Raw genomic sequence first — 17,089 nt, 5'->3', positions numbered from 1 at the left:
AATCAAGATGGCAGATATGACATAGTGACCGAAGTTCTGCTTGTGTTTTACATGCACCCATAAAAAACAGGCAGAGCTTCACTTGCATCGTGGTGGCCTCCATCTTGACTTTTTTGACCGCAGCCTGTGGATACCTCTGATACTTCTACGTTTAGAGATTGTCTGCTGAAAGATCCACAGCAGCCTGAGAAGTTCCATGGACTGTGCAGATTTTGATGAAATCAAGATGCAATCATTAATGACTAGCTAGACGGATTAAAGGAAAGAATGAGAAAACCAGCAGGTGTGGATCAGGGGAAAATCTATGATGGCTGAACTACCAGTTTTTTATTGTTGTAATTGTAATCTTTAATAAAATTACTATTAAAAAAAGCAAACAGGATTTGGTAGAAGAAAGAAAACTGCTCTGCTGTGTCTCATTTGGAGACCTATAATTCAATTGCTTCCCAGATATAATCAGGTGAAAATGGTGATTATCCAGAAGACAGAAGGGGCCGACTGGACAGTCTCCAGCAAAGTGGCAGCTTGTATGAGCATCTGATTGATTAATGCAGGTGGTTGCTTTAGCAGGACAAAGCTGTGCATAGGAAAACGAAGAAAACCGTGCGTGAGCAAAACTCATCCAGCCAGATACCTATGGGAATATTTGCTGCAGCATTATCTGGAGTCAAGAATGCACTCTGTGCCACGCAAGGGGAAGGAAAAGGCCCCCTCACATTGAGCTGAACTCTTGGTGATTGTGTGGATGCAACCATGTTGTTATCTTGGCAACGATTCGGAAGTAGTTGGCCTTGGCCTTCTTCTACAATTCCCCCATTTCTTAGTCTGGCATCTCATCCTGGAATTCCTTGGAGATCTTTGCTCCAAGTACTAACTAGCTCAGCCTTTTTCAAATCAGCCAAGGTCATCTAGATGTGGTCAGCTAGGCATCTCTCTCAATTCAGGCTCCATTCCTGATCATTAGAAGGATATATCTGCGTAGTTTTCTTGGCAACAACAGAGAAGTGATTTTTTTATTGCCATCTTCTAGGATATGTGTAGGTGTGTTCATTTCCCAATCTAGCCTTGGGATATTCAAGTACTAATCAAGTTCTGAACATGTTGTGGGTTTTTTTGTTTTTTGAGATCACATGAGATTGGCTAAGTATTACCACCTGGTTACGCATCTAAGGAAGACAGTGAGTCAGCCTTTGGCCCTGAGAGCTTCCTCAGTTGCTCAGCTGCGGGCTGTGCACATTTGTGTGGGCATCCATTCCTGAAATTCATCCTTGGCCCTTTCCTCTCAGGAATCTTGAACAAGGTTGCTCTTAATAAGAAAAACAGTAATCGATAGCATCTATAGGGGTTGAGGCAGGGGGACAAAACAGGTACAATGACAGCCACAACAGTGCAATCAAAGCCCAGCTTGTTTTGTGTCATGCACAGACATTTCATTTGCAGTGCCACAACTTCCTTCTACCCTGTTTTCATAGAATCATGGGGTTGGAAGGAAGCTTGAAAGTCTTCTAGTCCAACCTCCTGCCCAGTGCAGGAACCCTCAGATCATCCTAGACAAATGGCTGTCCAGTCTTTTCTTGAGAACCTCCAGGGATGGAGCAACCATAAATCCTAGAGGCAGACTGTTCCATTGCTTAATAGCTCTCCCAGTCAGGAAATTCCTCCTTAGTTCAAGTTTGGATCTCTCACTGTAAATCTTCCACCTATAGGTTTTTGTCTTACCCACAGGTGCTAGGAGAATAAATCTTATGACAGCCCTTCAAGCATTGGAAGACTGCTGTCATGTCTCCCTTCAGCCTTCTCTTCTTTAGGCTAAACATACCCAGTTCCTTTAACCACACTTTGTAAGATTTCACCATCTTTGTTGCTCTTCTCTGTACTCTTTCCAGTTCCTCAGCACCCTTTTTGTATTGTGGCGACCACAACTGGACCCAGGATTTGACTCCCTCACCGTTTTGACGTCATCCTACAGACGCTGCTGCCAGCAAGCTTTTCCATCTATTCAGTAAACCTGATTAAATATCATAGGCTTTCATTGTGTAAATCTGGTATTTATGGGGAGGAATACCAAGAAGCAGGAGGAAACTTGGTTCCCCACTACAGTTAGCTAGTTGCGTGTTCCTACAGCCTATTTCACTTTCCCAAGAACACACTTTTTCCTACTCATTTTCTTTCCCCACTTGTTACTTGGTCAAACCCCACCTCTACTGGGCCCTGTCCTTTAAGAAGGATTAAGAGAAATTGGAACAGGTTCAGAGAAGAACAAAACAAGGAGGATCCAAAAACTAGAAATATGCCCTACACAGAGAGACTGAAGTGAGATTTAGCTGTGAGAAGTATGAGGAGGGATAAATTAGCACTCTTTAAATATTTGAAACAATGATACATGAGAGGAGGTCAGGAGCTGTTCTATCTTGTCCCAGTGTGCAAGATGGGAGAATAATAAATTAGGTTCCAGGAAGACAGATTCCAGCTGAATGTTAGAAAAATCTTACCACCAGTCAGAATGGTGGAAGGAATTACTCAGAGCTGAGCCCCTTTACGCTGCATCAGTTCAAGTTGAAACCAGACAACCATTTGGGGATGCTTTAATTTGGGTTCCTGAACTGAGAGGAGGTTGGACCCTATGATTTTATGACAATTTTATGATTTGCCTTTATGATTCTATACTTTGATCACATCTGAGCGACAGAACCCCACGGGATCAGTAGATGGTAGGAAAAGGATATTGAAAACCAGAACTCTAGTGGGCCCACAAATTATTGCATCACGGATCTGATAGCCCTTGCTATCAGTCATTTTACATTAACTTGCTTCTTCCAATTTCTCTACCGTTTTGCCCTCCGCTTATGGCAGCTGTAATGACTCAGTCAATTGATTTAGCCAGGCAATTGTTCTCACTTTCCTTTAGCTTTTAAAAAGAGTTTGGGGCCACTAGAGATGGAGGAAGAGAGGTGGCAGATAGGGCAGGACCGCTCTTGAATTATTTTTAGGAAGAAACGTTTCTCTGGTAATTGATTTAGGTTCCTCTGGGACTCAGGACTTGGACCAGTGATCCAGCTTTAATCTGGAGCAGGTGGCAGTTGTGCCCAAGAAGGCCTTTGCAAAAATACATCTTGTGCACCAGATGTTCCCATTCTAGTTTGGGAGGCACTGCGCACTGTCACTGATACATCAGTCACCTCCCAGTTGAGCTATTACAATGTGCTGTACATGGGGCTGAAAAAGATTTGGAAGCTTCAGCTGGTCGAGAAAGAGGGAGCACAGGCAGTGCTGGGCACACTATGGTATGCCCACATAACATACTGCTTTGTGACCTGCACTGGCTTCCAGTAGGCTTCTGTGTGCAGTTCAAAGTGCTGACTGTCACATTTAAAGCCCTGCATGGTGTGGAGCCAGGTTACTTGCGGGACTGCCTCTCCCCTATGGTTTCTATCTATCCCGCCAGATCTAGTAGAATGGATGTGCTCCAGTTCCCCTCAGTGAGGAACATCATCTGGTGGGGCCTAAGAAGCAGGCCTTCTCTATCACCATGCCTGCCCCATGGAACAGCTTCTCCCCAGAGATACTGACAACTCCAACCTTACTGGCCTTTTGGAAGGCTGTGAAGACTTGGTTCGTCCCCCGGGAATTGGGGCCAGGCTATTAGTTTGGGAGCTCCAGTGAGGATATGCAGTGTTGGTGTTTTGTTATTTTAATGAAAGGGCCTCAACCCAGGCCGTGTGTGTGTGTTTTATTATTGCTGATATTTTATATGGTATATGCTCACCATTCAGAGTATTGTCAGATAGATGGGTGGCTTTAGAAATTTGAGAGAGAGAGAGAGAAAGAGAGAATAGCACAACTTTAAGGGCCTCTAGCAATTTGGCCAGAAACAGGGTTAAGGTTGGATAAGGTCCTCCTGACTTTCAATATGGTGGCACCCCACTCTGTCACACCATCCTGCATTTATTTCCTCTCTACAGGGGGGAAATTAAACTGGAAATTATTGCCTCCCCTCCGCCTACTCTGTGGTGATTGGGAGGATCTAGAAAATGGTTGGCAGGATGATTGACTGAGACATCCCATCTCATTCGCTACTGGAACAAGGAATGAGTTAATTTGCCAGCAGTGGGATGTCTGGGTCAGCTGTACAGTGATAGCAGAGCCCATGTGTTATTTTTCAGGGACCTCTCTAGGCCTTCGAAGGTGTCTGTGTGGGTATATATGCATTTACATTTTGGTGAAGGCTAGTTTTCAGATTCACTACAATAGAAGTCTGCACATTTGATCAATGCAAGTCATTCATCCTTTCCTCCCTCTCCGGAGATCTCTCTCCTGCTTTCTTTTCAATTAGCAGCTGTTGGACAGACAGTAATGAAAGCACTTGCTAAAGAGCACTAAGATGTCAATGTAAGACTGCAAATCCAAACTTGAAACAGCATGCTGTAAATCAATTGTCACCGCTGTGACAACTCCCCCAGGAGCACAGTGGGAAGCTATCCAAACTGAACCGGATGCTCCCTTTCCAAGTTAATGTCCTGGCTAGAGGACGTCCATCCTTTTTCTCTTTGCCTCTTCTTCCTGTCAAAGATTGAAGGGAGACGTGCCCCTTTGCAGATAAGGAGCAAAGGCGTACTGTACAGTATTGCATTTTAAATAATTCTGTTATTAAATATCAGAAGCAAACCTTTCTATATCCCATCCCTAGATGGGATGGGATACCAAAACTGATTTCTCCAACATGTTAACAAAGCCTTTGGCACCACATAGTAGAGGGACTTTGGAATAAAGCATAGTCTTCTCCCTGTTTTCCCACCCTCTGTAAGACGTATACCCAACCTCTGCTTCTCTCTCATTTCCAACCCACATTCCCATGAAATCAAAGACTAGGCTGATATTGCTGTTTATTGCCAATGCAATTAGCCCTAGTTAACAATGAAAATCAGTTCCTATGGAGTCTAGAAACCTAGCTGTTTATATTAGTAAAGCTTTTTCCAGCCCTTCTACTGGAATGGACTGGTAGCAGCTCTTGACTCATGTTCCCGTCTTGTGCCCAGCTGTGGGTTGGCTCACAGAATAATCCTTTCCTTTCACTTCCCATTACCTGCCTTGCTGGCTTCATCCCTAACAGCCCAGGTAATTAATGGCAAGGTAGAATGGATGAATCATTAAAAGAGTATACAGAAATGTTTGCCAAATACCTCTTTCCCCAAATCCCTCTCCCCGGTTTAGCAGAAGAATGATCAAGAGTTTCGTTCAAGTTCTATCCTTACGTAAACTGTTGCAGTCCAACTTTCTCACCTAATACTCAGACTGGGATCCAGTTTTGCACTTCAAATGTTGCATAGCAATCCTTAACACTAAAAATGTACCAATTAAAATGCATGTTTTTTTGAAATGCATCTTAGTTCAAAAATAATTGATTTTACATACATGTTTCCCCATCCCCTTGTCTCCCATCCCACACACAGTTTGATGCAGGAGTATGATAGCTCCTGTGTCTGCATATAAATTTAACACAGACTGGAAAATGACACATACCACACAATGCACGCATACAACACAGAGAGAGAGACTATTTAGTGGAGGTCACAGAAAATACTTATCAGAGAACATACGCCTGTCATTTACCTTGCCAGAAGGGCATCCACTCAAAGAAATTGGATTTTTTTGTGGCAAGGACATTCAGAAATAAGAAGCCATATGTGATCCAGGATTGCAGCATAAGACGAAGTGTTTAACACTTTCTATCATGTCTTCTAATCAGTGTGCATTTCCTGAAGTTATTCCAGAATCAAAAGGAATGTCAGCTAGGTCTTGAATGTGTACTTCTTTAGTAATCAGCCACAGCATCTGGCTGACCTTCATTGCTCTCATAAAGCTAAACTGGGTTAGATAGGAGATTCTCTAGAAATCCCAAGGCCCTGGGTAGATGGTAAAATCAAAAAACATTCCAGAAGCAGCCATGACAAAGAAAACAGCATGGATTGGTCCAAGAAGTCACCAGGGCCAAGGGAGCCTCTACCTTTCCTTTGCTCCTTAGAGAGCAGATGTCTTGGCTTAAAGTCATTTCTAAGGCATAGGTTACATTCCTTGATGACTTTAAATGAAGAATCCTGGCATATTAAATCACAGGGTCAACAAGCAATGGATTCATACTGGCTTCAAGCATTCAGCCTTTTGGTTCATACTTCACCCCTATATTTGTAAACCATGATGTACATCTGATCATGCTGGTGGTCAATCTAATCCCCACTTTTGCGGGGTGTCCCTAGCCTCCTTCCAGCTTCTACACTCAGAGCCAGTCTGCAAGTTGAATAAAATACTGCACTACTATTTGTTCTTGAACAGAAGTAGGTATCATACTTGATTGACTAAGAACTCTGGAATACTATAAAAGACCTTTAGGCTGAATTCACATAACTTTACGCTAGTTAAATTATGGGCAAATATTTGAGGTCTTCATCTGACCCTGTTGGAAATAAAGCACTGACTTACTAACATTTATAAGGCTTCAGCAGACTTTAAAAAATCGCCCTCCTTGCTTTGCCTCCTGCTTTTGTAACAGGTTGGTTTGCCTTCCTTCCTTTCATCATGGATATGACAGATAAATTATACCACCTTGGACAACTCCATGGTTTTCTTCTGAAAATTAATTAGGAGCTCTTCTGATTATTGGATTAAACTAAAACTAGATGAGGGAGAAAAAGCGAGCAAACTTCTAGCATAAGTCTGATAATGCTGACTAAGTCTAGCATTGCAGGGTGTCTGCAGGGATGGGGGCAAAAAAGTCAAGATGGTGTTTGCAATCATGCAAAGCCCTGCCCCTTTTGTGTACAAAGGGTGGGGCTCTGAATGCATGGCTGTGGATGCCATCTTGACTTTTTTGCCCCCCTGTGGACATCCAGCAGTGTTGGCTTCTGATGATAAGCAATGGCAGAAGGGACATACAGGATTGTGATGGTAGGATATCTGTGGACATCTCTTGATAGAGCATCTGACTCTTGGCTCAGATTTGGCTGCCTAGTTATTTTGAGGCCAGGCTTGTGGGAAATAGTTTCCCAAGATTTACTGATTCTTCCTTAGTCCTTGGGAAAGCTATATTTCCCTGGAGTTTTTTGGTGATAACACACTGCATTAGCAGCACTTCCAATAGCAGAGGAATGGAACATGGGAAATTACTCCTTACTAATGCCAGGCTAAATTGGGGTCATGCCAGTCAGAAAATGTTTTGTCTGTGGGAAAAAAAAGGTAAGATTTTCTTCTGACTTGTTCATATGGACAAACCAAATTCTACTAAAAATTAGATGTGAGGAAAGAAAGGGAAGTCAATCTATCTTTCAGGCAACTATTTATCATTTAAGAAAATGCACCAATCTCTGCATCAAGCATGGGCAAGTTTCCACCACTGGCCACCATCTTTGTGGTCTACTGCAATGATGGGGAGACATGACTGATGATGCAGTAAAGGGGTATTTGTTGCCATAGTGATGATTCAAACTGTGATCAGATAACACCTACACTGACATCTGATAATTTCAGAAGAAGATGGCAAATATGATGCTTAGCGGTGGGAAGCTCATTAAGGATCCATGGGGGTGGGGGGGTGACTTTTTAAAAGGATGATGGGAAGCCAACAGGAAAATAGGCTGGTTTTCTTTCCCCCACTCCTGAATTCTGATTATAATTCAGATGCAAAGCCTCTAAACATTTAGTATCATTAACACACATGAAATTGAACCAGAACAATTTTAGGGCACAATACTACTGTTCATCTTTCCTTCTGCTTGCTAGCTTTGAAGAACTGAAAGGCAGCTGGGTAAATGGTGTAGGAAAAAAGAAGAAGGGAATTGTAGGATAGGATATTTTTTTCTCTAGCTGCAATTTTAATCCGAGATTTAAAAAGAATCAAAGCATTGGAAGGTGATTTAGAAGCCATCAAGTCCAATCCTTGACCAGTGCGGGATCCACTAGCATCTCTGACAAGTGTTCTTCCAGCTCTGTTTAAAAACCTCTAGGGAAGGAGAACTTCATGGAGCAGCCTGTTCCACTGGCTGAAGCTCATACGATCAGCGAGTTTCTTCTGATCTCTAGTCTGTGTAAGGTTTACCCCGTTCAGCTCCAAAGAAACTCTCGTGACACGCAAGTTCAGCAAAGAAGCTTACTAGAGTGTAACGTGGGTAGGTCCAAACAAAGCCAGGGTTGGCTTGGCCTAGCTGACATGGTATTTTATAGTTTCCCCATTCCCGTGCTTTACCCCGTTGCTTAGTTACAGATTACCCGCAGTAATCCCCCCTCACCCAAACGTCAGATTCAGTCCGGTTCTTTTGTTGTCTTGATTGCCGTCTATTGTTGTGTGGTCGTTGTCTTTGTTGGGTTTTCCTGTTGCGCGTAAAGCCGGGAGTTCTCAATCATGCGCTGATTGCTGCGCTTCCGAGCCGCTATGCTCCCCTTTGTCTGCAGCGCTCGAGGGAAGCCGGCGTTGATACAATGTATCCGCTCTCGGCGGGAGTTAACTACCACCATCTGTCAGCAATCAGTTCGCGGTCTTGGCTAACTTCCCCTTTTTTGCTGCTAGCGCCTGGGGCGGTGAAATTGACTAGGCGAAGCTGAGCAGCGCGTTCGCCTTGCCGTGCCGTGCTGGCTGAATCTGACAGTCTCAACATTCTTTCTTATAGTTAACCCATTGGTTATTGTTCTACCTTCTGGAACCACTGACAGTAAGACTACTACTTCTTCAGATACTTGAAGAGTTCTATCATCTCTCCCTTTATCTCTTGTCTGTGCTAAGCCTTCCCAGATCTTTTAACTGTTCCTCGGTCCCCATACCTCACAACATTTTGGTAGCCATCTCCTGGACTTGCTCCAATTTTTGAATGGTGGTGTTCAAACCTGGACACAGTTTTCCAAACGGGGCCCAGAGTAGAGAGCAGCAACAACTTCCTGTGCTCAAGATACTATGTTCCTGTTAATGCACCCCAAAATAGTATTTGCTTTTTTAGAGAACAAAAAAAAAAGTCAAGGATCATGCATTTCTCCTTATATTTGAGGTGAGGAATATTAACCTGAGAGGATCACAAATTTCACACCAGAATTAATAGTAGGTGGTGACATCTTTAACATCCAGCTCCTGATGTAAAGCCTTTCATTCTTAGGTGGGATGGCATCTTTTAAATTAAAAAGGTATTTTCCCCACTTAGAGGAAGCATTGCCTGAATACTTAATGGAATGCTGGAAAGATTACAAAACTTAGCATTCAGCATATGGTTTTGTCTGAGGTCTGATTTGCAGTTTATTAAAAGTGGCACCAGCAGATAGTTCCACAGAGGCAAACAGCTGAGCTAAACTGATCATTCTGCATGCACACTGGTGGATCTGGGGACTAGTTACATCTCCTGTCTCCTCTCACACAGCTCTCAGTTATGGAACATCAACTACCAAATATTGTGTCAGAAAAGTGGAAGAACACCTTCTGAACATTCAACAGGCAGCAACGAGAACCAGCTTTGTGGACCTCTGAAGCATGAACTGGTTTCCCCCACCCCACCCCTGAATTATTTCTAAAGAATATATTTGGTTTGCATAGAGAGTATGTTCAGAACAATACCAGATTTTGCAGCTGATTTTTTTTTTTTTTTTTGGTCAACAGCAACAGTACCTGTTTCTTTTATACTGATTTTTATTTAGTTTTTTACATACTGTATGTATAGCCATATAATAGTTGAGAAGAACGTCTGTATCCATTTTTCCAATATTTCCTAAGATTCCTTCTTCCACAGTCTACCCCCATATACTCTGCTCACTTACTTTGTCAGAACAAAAAGCAAGGAAACAAACACAAATTCTGGGTTGTTTAACGTCATCATACCTATTGAGAGCAGAACTTTGTTGTCATTACATTGGACATCTATCAGGGAAGAGCTTGATCATAACCAGCAGCTTCTACCTCAATCCAGAAGATCCCTGCCCAGGTTCATATAATATGAACCTGGACATTCATCCACTAACAGTCATCCACTAACCCAATCAAAATTCCTTAACATTGGAAGGAAACAGCCAAGTTAGCAGCATAAAATCACACTAACTGGGTCAAGAGTTCCCTGTTTCCAAAGATACTGATATTCTACAACATTAGAAAAGTATTGCTAAAAATCAAACTGCTTTCAGTTTGGAGGATTAACTTCCATAAAACTGCCAGGGCATGCCCAGAACAGCTGGCTCAGCATACTCTCTAGGTGGAATGGAACCTCTGGAGTAGTGTTTCTCAACCTTGGCCATTTTAAGATGTGCGGACTTCAACTACCCATGCTGGCTGGGGAATTCTGGGAGTTGAAGTCCACACATCTTAATATGGCTAAGGTTGAGAAACACTGCTGTAGAGTTCTCCAGAATAACCAATTCCCAAAATGATAGGTTTTGCACCACACTAGTCTCTAGGCTAGTCACAATCTTAGTAGCCCTCTTCTTGACATGCTCAGGTTTGGTGAATTTGCTTGCTTAAATTTCAGAAACCAGAACTGGATAGAGTATAGTGAATGAAGGAATAAGATAAATCATGCTTTACAGTTTGTGGTCACAGAAATGGTGATTCATAAAGGCTCAGAAATGTTGCAGCTGTTGACATTTGAGATATATGATAAAATATACAGTTGCACTATAAATACATCATAATAGAATCTCACTCAACTTAGAGCTATTGGACATGCTGGCTTGGAATCTGGAGAGGGATTATTCCACATACCTGGAGGACACTAGACTGAAGAAGTTTGGGAAGAGATAGCATCTTGGTCTCATGTTATGCATGTCTTGGCTATCAGCAGCCTTGTATTCTCTCCCTTCCTCCCAGATATTCAAAAAAGAGTTCATGATCTTATGAGCAAATTTGGAAAACTAGAATGAAATTCTCACATGTCTGATCCACTGGATGCTGGGTACCACTGGAAGCCTTCTCTGAAAGCTAAAAGTGTTCTCCAAGAAGCCCTTTCCTGTTTTCATGTGCTTCCAAGCCTCTAAGAATTAAATTGCTCTAAGAACTGAATTTCCTGAGGCAAATCATTGTCTTTACAACAGGAAGGATGTTCAAAATCACTAAAGAAGGACAACAGTGTATAATTAAGATATGCTACCATTTCTATTCCTTTTGACAAGTTCAAGGAGCATTCAGAATAGGAACAGGAGATAGGATGTTTAACCCTTTTCTCTCATACTGTCTGCTGCCTCCAAAATAGTCCTCCCAAAGAATTTACACTTTAAGATAAAAAAGTGTAGATTGGGTATAAGTTCCAAATTGCACTGAAAACTGGACAGTGGAAGGCAATTTAGAGTAGAGAAGTGACCTGCACTGAAATAGATAAGCAATCTCTTCCCTGTTTCTCTGAAGCTGGGCCTGCATCGACTCCATGGATCATAGTCCTTTCAAGGAAGGGCTGCTGGAAGATAATCCTCTATCCAGTCTACCTTCCCTTTACAGATAACTAACACTAAAGGGGGACTACAAGTGCCTGAACAACAGATTGAGCCAGCTGACAAGGGAAAAGAGATCCATCTGTTCATTTAACCATTTAAGATGTTTTCTGGAAGCAGCCAGTTCCTACAACAGATAACTCTCATTTGGATTTGTTTGGTTCATAATTAATTCTCTATTCTTTTGTCCTTAATTGTCTTTAATTAATGATCTGTATTTCAATTAATCTTCCCATTAGTACAAAACTGTAGCAACTTACTCAGTAAAACAGAAACAAAAAAGTTGGGGAGCCAAATACCAGAAAGAGATTCCAATTCTGCTTGCAAGCTCAACCACTTATACTCCTCTTCTGACCTGGCATCCACAATTTCAGGCGTCATCATTATCTGTATTATACAGCCATACCTAACTTCATCACCATTAAGTCTTGCAATGGAGTAACTCCCATTTTGGAGGAGTTAAGAAAGGGAAAGTCTCCGTAGAGCCAAACTTGACTCCTTCAGACTAGATGGATACATCCAAGATGTTCTTTTCATCCCAAGAGTGGTAAAGCCAGCAAAACATGCCCATAAACACCATCAATACAATCATCCTTCTTTTTCACCATTGGTCATCCACAGAGGTGTAACCGCAGTGGTCCAACCTCAAGAGACGAGCTACAGCACACCAATAACCCGAGAAGGAATCATGCCAAGAACAGCAATGGTAGTACTTTCAAAGAAAACACTCCAAAAGTTTGGCTTCCTACCTGTCTGAGCCCTTTCAAGAACTTCTTCCGTTTCCTGAGATGTTGACAAAGGCTGAGGTCATTCTCCCGATCTGAACTGTAGTGGTGATGGTGATGGTGGTAGTGGTGGTAGTGCAACCGACTCTTTTTTAGGTGGTAGGGCAACCCATTAGCAAGTACTTCCCGTTTCTTCTTTGCTAAGGGATCTCGATGCTTGTTCGCAAGGTCAGGTGGCTTCACTGCTACATCCTTCTGTTTACAATGGGGAAGAAGAAGAGGAAGAAAATGTCATTTTTTGGAGAACCATTACACGTAATGACTGGAAGTACAAGCTTTATGGAATTCAGTGAAACAGGCCTGGGGAAACAGCTATGCCTTTAATGCCTTACAAAAAGCCAACAGGGTTGGAGTCTTCTAGGTGTCTAGGGGACACTGATCCATAGAGCAGGCACTGAAAGAACAATTCCTAGGTGTCACAAGATGACATTTCCTGATGGAAGGATGTTGGGGCATACATCCTTTTTGGTTCTGGTGGGGCAAGCAGAAACTAGCAGGGACAGATGGTCCTGCAAGTATCCTGGCCCCACGCCATATAGGACAGCCGGCACTTTGAATTGCACCTGAAACTCAGTGGGAGTCAGAGCAGCTAGGAAAGCAAAGGTGCCATATGGATATATCAGCAAACACCCAAAACTGCCTGCACCACAGCATTCTGGACCAGATGCAGCTTCTGAATGCTCTTCAAAGGCAGCCCCATATATAGCACATTACAGTAATCCATCCAGAGGTGACTAAGACATGAGTTTCTGCGAATAGGGCTTCCCAGTCCAGGAACAGGCACAACTGGTGCACAAGACAACCAGTGCAAAGGTCTTCCTAGCCATGGCTACCACCTGCTCTTCAAGCGACAGCCTCAGCCAGCCTCACCAATGGAAAAGGATGAGAGGTGTTGCAGTCTGACAACATTTGGGGGGAAAAACCACTTCGTTCAACTCTGATGTATCTAAGACTAAGTCAGGTGGACCATTCCATGCTCTGAATCAGTGACTTGCATTCATATGACATGCTTAACCAGGTAAAGGCTGTATTTGTGCAACCTACTTTATTTAACACTGGTTAGGTGGAGTGTTTTGTTGTTGTTGTTGTTGTTGTTGTTCTGGTAGCCTAGAGTGTTGTGAGAACCCAGCCTGTTTAGTTAGTTTAAGACTCTGGATATTGGGTAAACCTAGTGTACTGTCTAAAAGTAGAACATAGGTTAATTGAGCATGATATGCAAACTTAGCCCTGTTGACTCATTAGTCAAAAGCATGAAATCTGGACATTTACTTTTATCTTTAGAGGAATTGCTGTGGCTAAGTGGAAAAATACATGCTTTGCATACAGAAAGCCCTAAGATCAATTCTGAGCAAAAAAATATCAATGGGATACTGCTGCTTAAGTTAGATTCCTATGTGTCAGTTTGAGTCACAGACAGATTTAGCTCCATATCCCCCCAAATCTGCATAGTTTTGCATCTGATCTCTATTTAAATTACAGGAGTTGTTCAGACTTTTGTTCCCCCTGGTCAGCTGACACTCCTATGCAGGAAATATCAATCCTGCATGCCACTGAATATTGTTTTCCCTTCACTATGGGAGGAACAGGAAACAATTATGATGAAGCCTGTCCACATGTCTCCTCTGTGTTTGAAATGTATGAGTTGCCTTTTAGGAAAGAAAGCAACTTGTATTAACAAACACATTTCACAGTCTTTCTAGCACAGAAAGTGTTGGTGTTGCTATTTACAGATGATATCTGAGCCACCAGAAAATAGCTGGTATAAGATTATACCGGACAAAAGAAAATGGGCATGAAGGTGTCTTGGGGGTAGGGCTGCCCTGCTTCTTTCAAATGCAGAAACAGTTTGTTCTTCCAATAAAAGAGAGTATCTGTAGCTTAGGGTTGAGCTGTGGAGTCCTTGGTGCTCTCTGAGCTTGGTTGCTTGTTTGCAGATGTTTCATTACCCAACTAGGTAACATCATCAGTAGAGTATGTTCTCTTGTCCTTGAATTACATAGAAGGTATTTTCCAGACACAGATGACTTGGCTGTTTAACAGAACTCTGCCACTTACAGAAATTATGATTACTATTATTATTATTTTGGTGCCTTCGAGACAGTGTTGACTCCTGGCAACTGCCTAGATAGTCCCTGCAGTTTTCTTGGCAAGATTTTTTCGGAAGTGGTTTGCCCTTTCTTCTTCCTAGGGCTGAGAGAGAGAGACTGGCCCAAGGTGACCCAGCTGGTTTTGTGTCTAAGGTAGGACTGGAACTCACAATCTCCCAGTTTCTAGTCTGGTGCCTTAACCACTCCACCAAACTGGCTGTCCAGAGAAATTATACACTGTCTCTTACCATAAGCAGTCAAAGGATAGTCATAATAGGGGAAGGCATGGGAACACATCAGATTCAGACAGTGAATGCATCTGAATTATGTGCTCATTAAATCTAGTGGTTATTTCTTAGGAAGTTGGGTGAGGACTACTGGCACCCAGGTTTAAAGCATAGTTGCCATGAAGCTCATTGGATAACTTTGGGCTCAAAGGCAATTGCAACAAGGGTCAAGGGGAGAAAGCAGTGTGTTGTGATGTTGCACACACATACAAAAGACTGTAGCTGTGTGGCAACCGTGCAATGCTGTTTTTGTCATTTTGATGAAAGCTTTGGATCCTGCAGATGCTTTGGCTTGGACCGATCATTTACCTTGTAGTCAACTTCACCAAGCTGCTGTGGTTAAAATAACATTGGAGATGGAAGAATAATGTCTGTAGCTTTGAGCTCGGGGTGAAATGGAGGACCTAAAGCTCATGTGTAATAAATAGTGCTAGAATGTTTAGCTCTGCTACAGAATGCACTTTAGTGTTGTAAAGATAGTTCTGCTGCTGTTTAGTCTTCTGATGACCTTATATGAACTAAGAAGCAAGTTTTTTTAAAAAAAAGAACCTTGAGAAAAACTTGAGATAAAATGTATTTATGTTGTGAAGGGGAAAATACTACTCTTCCAAACTTTCCTTCCCCAGCAGTGGTGCTGGTGGGGTTAAATGTTTTCTATAACTCTGAGCTATAGAACCCACTTTCTATGCAGAAGGCCCCAGGTTTAATTCCCAGCCTTTCCAGGTACAGTTGAAAACTGCCTGGCTGAAACTCTGGTGATTGGCATCAACAATACTGGGCTAGATGAAGCAAAAGTTTGATTCAGTAGATGGTAGCTTCCTAGGTTCCTATTTGTTCTCAAACAAGCAGCATTAATTTAACACCAAAGGCAAATGTTTTCAGTTGAATTATCTGTATGTATCAGACTGGAATCTGTCTTTTCCTTCATTCACTGAATAGCAAACTTTCTAAAACACTATGCAGGCATTCAACAGAGAGGAGAAGCACCACGATCAATAGAGAGATGATTACAGAGTGAATAGAGGATTAAACATTAGATTTATCCCCATGGTAGACTGAATTAAATGTTCTCTGATAACCTACAAGATGCACTGCCAATACCCTTAATTCACAATCTATGCTTTCAGCAGTTATTCAACCAGGAGAAGGATATAAAGGCTGGTTAAGTAGAACAGTTAAGTAGAGGGACATGATATTTTTACATGATGGAAGACAATGAAAGAGAGAGAGAGAGATTTCCTTACAGCATAGGCTAATTGCTCAGGATTGGTATTTGCAGTAGGAGGGCAGGTAAGAACCTGTTAAGAATAGAGGGAGAGTTAATGTGAAAAAAAATATATCCATGGATTTCAATGGTTATTGAGTTGTGAGAATTGTCATAACAATCTCAGCTGCACTGTCAACGTAGCAGTGAACTTTGCTATCATCTGGCTTTTGGAGGAGGGTCCAAAAACCATACAATTACTTCTCCTTAGCAGCATCCATGGGAAGGGGTCAAAATATGGCAGTCACAACTCATGATTGAATACCTGTCTCTTCTGTAGATGCACCAATATTGCATGCACATAAAAAGAGGCCCAGTTTTCATCATGACACCGTACCTGCCATCTTACAAATTTTGAAACCCCAGGATACCAGAGCACAGGCATCTAAAAGAAAACACATCTTTGAAAGTTATGCATTGGGACTTCTGGGGGAGTAATGACAGATTGAGTACAGCTCTGTTTTTTGTAGAGCTGATGACCACAGCGGCTTAGAGGAGCTGGCAAAGGTTCTGGCTCTTCGGAACACTTCTGGACAAAGGAGATGACTGGATCACCCATAAGTACTCCTTACAATGGCTCCCTGTGAAGAGATCACATTTTAGCCATCTCCAGTGGGTTGACCACTCTGGGAGTCACAGGTAACATGAAGCCCAAGCCATGGCTCGGAGCCTTCAAAAGGACACCAGATTTGTTTTCACTTCCTCTTTTAATTACCATCGGATACTACTTACTACTGACTTCCTTGGACATTAAAAACCTTCTGAAAGACAAGTTGCTGTACACCAGGAGAATTTCCTTCTATCCTGGAAGAAAGAAGATTTAAGTAAGTTTAAGGGACTTAAGAATGCTGACTGGGAACGATTAAGGGACCAGATGGATTTGAAAGAATTGCTTTGTTCTGTTTTTGTTTTGTTTTTCCCCTATGGACTGTTTTAAATTTTATAAAAATACAGCAGATGATTTTGGATTTGTCAGAAAACCTACTCTGGGAAAGTTTTGGCTCTGAAAATAAACAAACGATAAGACTGGGCTTTGAAGGTTAATTAGAGGGGACCAGAGAGGAATTAAAGGAAAAGATATGTCCTAACATATTGGAGGAACATTGTCTCATTATAGAAGAATTTAAATCTGTTTGGGAACAGGACTTATTTTTAAAATTGGATCTAATAGAGGTTATAGAAGAAAAAAAAGATTATACTGCATAAAACAGAAGCTGAGGATGA

General features: G+C 42.1%; 1 protein-coding gene across 1 annotated transcript in view; it reads right to left on the bottom strand.

Moving 5' to 3' along the window:
- Window positions 1-17,089, bottom strand: part of LOC148214384 (autism susceptibility gene 2 protein homolog) — a 613,231-nt gene that overhangs the window by 415,931 nt on the left and 180,211 nt on the right. Inside the window, exon 2 of the mRNA XM_088152562.1 lies at window positions 12,192-12,422. Within this exon, the coding sequence (XP_088008688.1) occupies window positions 12,192-12,422 (231 nt within the window). The remainder of the gene's footprint in view (window positions 1-12,191; window positions 12,423-17,089) is intronic.

The sequence above is a fragment of the Python bivittatus genome, unplaced genomic scaffold (assembly GCF_059951505.1).
Source record: "Python bivittatus isolate LINGU-HERP-01145 unplaced genomic scaffold, Pbiv_v1 ctg000690_np1212, whole genome shotgun sequence".
NCBI lineage: Eukaryota > Metazoa > Chordata > Lepidosauria > Squamata > Pythonidae > Python > Python bivittatus.
Note: the sequence above shows the minus strand (reverse complement) of the source record. Positions and strands in the feature narration are given on the sequence as shown.